This window comes from Atta colombica, unplaced genomic scaffold (assembly GCF_001594045.1).
Source record: "Atta colombica isolate Treedump-2 unplaced genomic scaffold, Acol1.0 scaffold82, whole genome shotgun sequence".
Lineage (NCBI taxonomy): Eukaryota > Metazoa > Arthropoda > Insecta > Hymenoptera > Formicidae > Atta > Atta colombica.
Window position 1 is genome coordinate 614242 of NW_017259575.1, and position 5801 is coordinate 620042.

At 40.5% G+C, this 5801-nt stretch overlaps 1 protein-coding gene across 3 annotated transcripts in view; it reads left to right on the forward strand.

Annotated features, from left to right (window-relative positions):
- LOC108692800 (rho guanine nucleotide exchange factor 10-like protein) overlaps window positions 1-5302 on the forward strand; it is an 18875-nt gene extending 13573 nt beyond the window's left edge. For all 3 annotated transcript variants that reach the window (XM_018201277.1, XM_018201278.1, XM_018201279.1), the window contains 10 exons: window positions 650-863; window positions 938-1175; window positions 1279-1461; window positions 1549-1845; window positions 1918-2010; window positions 2078-2302; window positions 2384-2545; window positions 2667-2876; window positions 3027-3341; window positions 3434-5302. In XM_018201277.1, the coding sequence (XP_018056766.1) occupies window positions 650-863; window positions 938-1175; window positions 1279-1461; window positions 1549-1845; window positions 1918-2010; window positions 2078-2302; window positions 2384-2545; window positions 2667-2876; window positions 3027-3341; window positions 3434-5302 (3806 nt within the window). The remainder of the gene's footprint in view (window positions 1-649; window positions 864-937; window positions 1176-1278; window positions 1462-1548; window positions 1846-1917; window positions 2011-2077; window positions 2303-2383; window positions 2546-2666; window positions 2877-3026; window positions 3342-3433) is intronic.
- Window positions 5303-5801: the final 499 nt, after the last annotated feature.

A 5801-nucleotide genomic window follows, 5' to 3' on the forward strand; every position in this document is an offset into this window, starting at 1 on the left:
TAGACTGAATAAGATTCACCGGGAGGGGTTCAGCTTCATCTCGGCGCTCGGACCTCGGAGTCTAACGCGCGCATCGATGGTTGCGTCGTAGATCGTTGCGGAGTCTAACGCGCATTTTGTTATCCGCATACGTGAGAAACGTGGGAACGGGACATCGAGCACGTCGCATTAACACGATTATCATCGCGACGTTAACGCGTTGGTAACGCGAGCGCGCGACACAGCGGAAGGTCCAATAAAACGGGACGACGCATAGCGAGGTGATGGTGATGGTGATGTTTCCGCGCGAGGAAGCGAGGGAGGAAGCCCTGACTCGATTGCGCGAGGAAGTCGTTACATTTGCACTTGATGATTTTTTTCCCTTTAATGGCCGTGGCCGGTTGTGTGCGTCGCGATCGTATCTCCGCGAAGATGAAATACGAAAAGAATCGCCTGTTCTCTCAATGGTGACGCATAGCGGATATATCTATATAGCTGATCGCGATGACGCGCAAGGACTATTTACTTCCATTCATAGTCAGAGTTATGAAATTATTAAATCGGAATCGTTAGAACTCTTCTCTTCTCTCTTTTCTTTGTTTTAATTTATGAGAAGACGCGAGCGAAGTTGTCCTTTCCTACCAATCGTAAGTTTGTTGTTCATTTTCAGATGAGCCTCGTTCAAGGTGTAGATCGTGGGATGACGTAGGATCAGGCAAAATGGAAACAGTTAGCGGGAATTCACACACGCATCATTCCTCGTTAGAGACCAGCAGATCCAACACGTCCACGCAGTCTGCCAGAAGCGAGGATTCCTGGTGCTCGGCGTCGGATCACGATCTCTCCTCCGATGACGAAAGCGAAAAGAGCAATATCAGTATTAAGTAAGTTCAATCTCGTTACATAACACTGACGAAGCTAAAGTCCATAATGAAAACTTGCCGTTCGCTTCTTGCAGAAGCAACTGTCAATTGAGAAACACGTTGCATAAGGCGCGCACGCTTTGCGACAAGTGGCGGTTTCAGAATATGCCGGTGAACAATGTAGATCTCTTGGAATCTCCGGGGAATCACGGCCGCCTCGCAAGGTGGTTTAGCATCCGCCGGGGTTCCGTACACCATTATGAAGTCGATTCCTCGGACACAGTGTCTCTGACCAGTCCAGTCAAAACATCGCAAATGCCACAACTTTGTGAAGTGAGCAAATTTTGAAAACTTTTCAAACTCGACTAATTGGCTTACGCGTCGTTTACTCGAATAGTTTGCTTGAAAGATTATTCATCGAATGATCATATTTTAGGTCGATGAAGAGAACAGTGCTATGGTACAATTTCAATGCATGCAACAGCGAAGACAAGCTCCGCCTACGCTTCCATCGCCACCTTCGAACTTGTCCCCTCAGCAACTGAAACGTAGACATATTGTGGCCGCGATAGTACACTCCGAAAATAGTTATGTATCTACTTTGCAGAGACTGGTAAACGTACGTATTGAAAAACAATCTAACAATGTCAACGATGGCGACAGACAGTCGTCATTTTTCTCTCAAATAAGCCACTTTAATTTTTAGGATTACAAAAAACCATTGGAGGAATCTTCGCCACCTATATTGAGTCAGTCTAAAATCACGACATTGTTTCATAGGCTGCCTGAAATTTTACAATGCCATACATTATTTAGAATTGCTTTAGCAGAATGTGTACGATCCTGGGACAAGGATGAAAAGTTAGGAGACGTATTTGTCGGGAGTTTTAGCAAGGCTATTGTTCTTGACATTTATAGTGGCTTTATAAATAATTTTTCTGTAGCGATGGATTTAGCTAAACAAGAATCAAAAAGAAAAACCGCACTCGCCGACTTTTTTAAGGTAGGTGCTATCTCGAAATAACTTGTATCTTAATGTGTTTGAGTTTTAATTTTGTAATTGTTGTTTTTATAGGTGAAACAAATCAGTGCTCACGATCGATTATCTTTCTTTGGATTAATGGTCAAACCTGTACAGAGGTTTCCTCAATTTATCTTGTTTTTACAAGTGCGTATATTAATGATATATAGGATAATGTTTAATTTCATTAAGATAATATACATTTTATATTTAGGATTTATTGAAGCATACACCACAAGGACACCATGATAGAATGTCGCTGCAATTAGCGTTAACACAACTCGAGAGTTTGGCAGAAATGCTGAACGAAAGGAAACGAGAAGCGGAACAATTCCAAGCATTTAAGGAAATGTTGCGGCATGTTTCCGGAAAGTTATCACATCGTCCACTTTCTTCAACGTCTCGTTATCTTATTAGAGAGGACAATGTCACACAAATGGTAAAACTCATTTAACAACTACAAGTCAACTGTCAAAACACACACAACGTGATGTACTTATAAACAAATAATTATTTATAGGAATTTAATCAAAATGGCATGATAACGAAATCTAAGAGAAGAAGGCTGTTATTACTAAATGATTTAGTAGTGTGCGTTTCCGTAACTCCGAGATCCACGGAGGATTTTTCAGGAAACGAACGACTAACATTAAAATGGACATATCCAGTATCAGATATTGAGGTATATGGGATAAAAATATTACAGCATAACTTGTAATCTTATTTCAATATTGAATTATTCATGAAAATAAATCGATCGAATGTTTTTTTAAAGCTACATTAATATCAATGAATCCATTTAGATTCAAGACACCAGCACTTCTCCGACTTTAAGTCGATTACTCACCGCTGGTTTGAATAAGGGCGGCAGTTTAAAATCTGACAAAAGCGGAGAATGTGGACAAGCAGCCGATGCAGATAATCTCTGTGTAGAAATGAACGATCTTATGCATGATTACGAAGTGATGTCCAGAATAAGTGATTTAGTGGCCCAGTTAAAGGGCAGATACGAGGTAAAGACAAATTGAATTTGCTACTATATATTTTGTACATTGTGTACGTTGAAGTAAATATATATAATTTATATATTTGTGTTTTTTAAAAATTTAAAAATTATAAATTGATTTGCGCAAATTAGTTAATGTTTTATTTTTCTCTGAAAGGGAATGACACTTCAGACTACCAAGCAAATTCTGCAATCGATACAAATGTCGATACAGCAGAAAGATGAGGATATGGTGTGGGCCGATAGTTGTTGTCTTCAACTAGTCACCAAACAAGGTCAAATGTACACGTTTCAAACAGAAAACCCATTAGTAAAAAAGGATTGGATAACAGAGCTTAGATTGGCGCAATTAGCTTTGGACCCTAATAACTCTCCCTCGTGGGAAGTACCTGAACAAGAGCAAAGGCCGTCCACAAAAATGCCACTTTTCGTTAGTTCACAAGCCGTCTATCATTCGCAACATCAGACTGAAGTAAGTTGAGATAAAGAATATGTATGTACATTACTATTTTATATGCTTATACATAACACATTTACATGTTGCAATATACAACTTGCTTATAGGTGCGTTGCGGTTGTTATTATTCTGTTGAAAATTCACGTCCCACGAGGCGACGCGGTAGAAGTCAAAATTACTTATGGATTTGTACAGGAGATGGCATATCTAGCCACGTAACGATTTTCGGTCAGTCGACAACAGCTTCAGCGACTTGTTTGAAACGTATAACTACTTTTGATCTGGTTGAAACTAGAGTGAGCGCTATCGAGTTTGTAAAAGGAGTGTCTAGCGATCTTACCACGCTCGCCAGCGATCTTATATGGATGGGTACGGATTCTCGAAGGATTATAATTTATGCCGCGACGGAACCCGAGAAAGAAGAAGAGATTGGCAGTTATCCTGTCTCGGGACCCGTAATAGAAATCAAGTATCATTGCGACAATGTTTTCGTAGCTTTAGGCATGGGCTTGTTACTTTTATTTAAACGACAAACCGATGGCGTATGGAGTTTGAAAGATCCTTTCAGCATATCATTGGGTAACGATCCTGTCTCGTGCTTAATGCCAATCAATACGTCAGTTTATGTCGCTTGTGGCAAAAAGGTGTGGGTACTTAACGCTACTTCGGGCGACGTCATCAAGAGCTTCAATGCGCAACATGAACATGTCGGGAATGTGAAACTCATGGCTCATTCTGGAGTTGGTCTTTGGGTCGCTCTGAAAAACTCTAGCACAGTTTGCCTTTATCATACGGAAACATTTAAACATCTGCAGGACATTAATATAGCGTCCAATGTATTGAGAGTGACGAAAATGAATAATCCTGCAAACTCATGCGCTGGCACCCTCGCTGTTAATAATCAAACTGCAGTCACGGTCACGGCACTTTTAGCATGCAAGGGTCTTTTATGGGTCGGTACTAATGTAGGCATTAGTCTGACTATTCCACTACCGCGATTGGAAGGCGTACCTATTATCAGTGGTCGTGTCAATATCTCGTATCACGCCCACTTCGGTCCAATTACCTTTTTGCTGGCGATACAGAATACAAAGAATACAGTGTACTCTGCAAAGGAACGAGTTAATGTTGATGACGAAAGTGTACAATTAAGGGCGAAAGATGCCGAGCAGAGATCGCGTGACAGAACGAGTTTAGATTCTTCTATGTGTAGCAATATCGTGAAACTGAAACAACAATTAACGGGAAGTCCAGTGATGTTGAGGAGAAAGCGAAGCAAGGAATATGACTGCAGAGGCTCGAAAACGCTTCCTAGAGGATTAGGCGCTGGCTGTGGATTTCTGTCGAGCTCCTTCTCAAGCTCGCAAAGTTCCGGTGAAAACTGTGACGTTTACGGACTGTATGGTGAATTGATGTACGTGAAAGATTACGAAAATGAAAACAATTCAGGTATAGATCCCATTTATGAGTCATTGAGAAGAAGCGATCCAGAGCTGGCTGCCATACCAAATAAAGTGAGTACCTTGGATCGTAGATTAAAAATGAAAATCACTAGGCCTAGATCGCTGGATCTTTCCAACTGGTCGGTGGACTCTCACACCAGTTCCTTGTACACATCGTCCGGATCGGAGGAGAACTTGTCTCTAAAAACTGGAAAATTATCACGTAATAGTAGCATAGCTAGTCGTAACGGTCCCTACGACCTCTCTACACCTAACAATAGCGTAGTAGAATCGGGATTGGAAGCAACGTCCGCGACTAATCTCAAGGCGAACGGCAAGAAAAATGGCAAAGCGGTTCAGCAAGTAGATCAACCCAAAAGAACGGTGCTAACACTGATGGGTGGACGCGGTTATATCAATTGGAGGCAACTCCACGCGCAATCCAGTGTTGATAAGAATTCAAAATCGACCTACGCGTTTAAAGATCCTAATAGCAACGACGCACATATCGTCTTATGGGAGATGAAATTATGATATACAATCGCGTTTTTAGGTCAGTCGTTATACATGGTGCGAGAAGCGAAACTTTGACGCTGATATGTATGTATAGTATAGTAGACAATAGGACCAAAAGAGTACTGATAATACTTTAGATAAGATTGTTGACAATTGTAAAGGACTATCGGACACATGGTATAATCTCGATTGCGTATGAGTATCCGTGTCTTCTCGGATAGATGTTTCATTATTATTGATTGTGCTATTTTAAATCGATGTAAATCAAGCTGGTAGAATCAACAAATGATTCGAGAGCATTAGAATATTCAATGTCCCTCGATTATCAAGATACTTAATAGGGACTGAGAGTTTTTTTAAGAATAATTTTTCTTTTAGAGAAGAATAACGCTTTATTAACTAAATATACACTGAAATATATATGGATTATTGCAGCGCATGACGAGATCAAATAAGTCAAATATCGGATACTCTCGTGCGTCAAAAGTATTGCTTCTATTGTATATGAAAATAACTA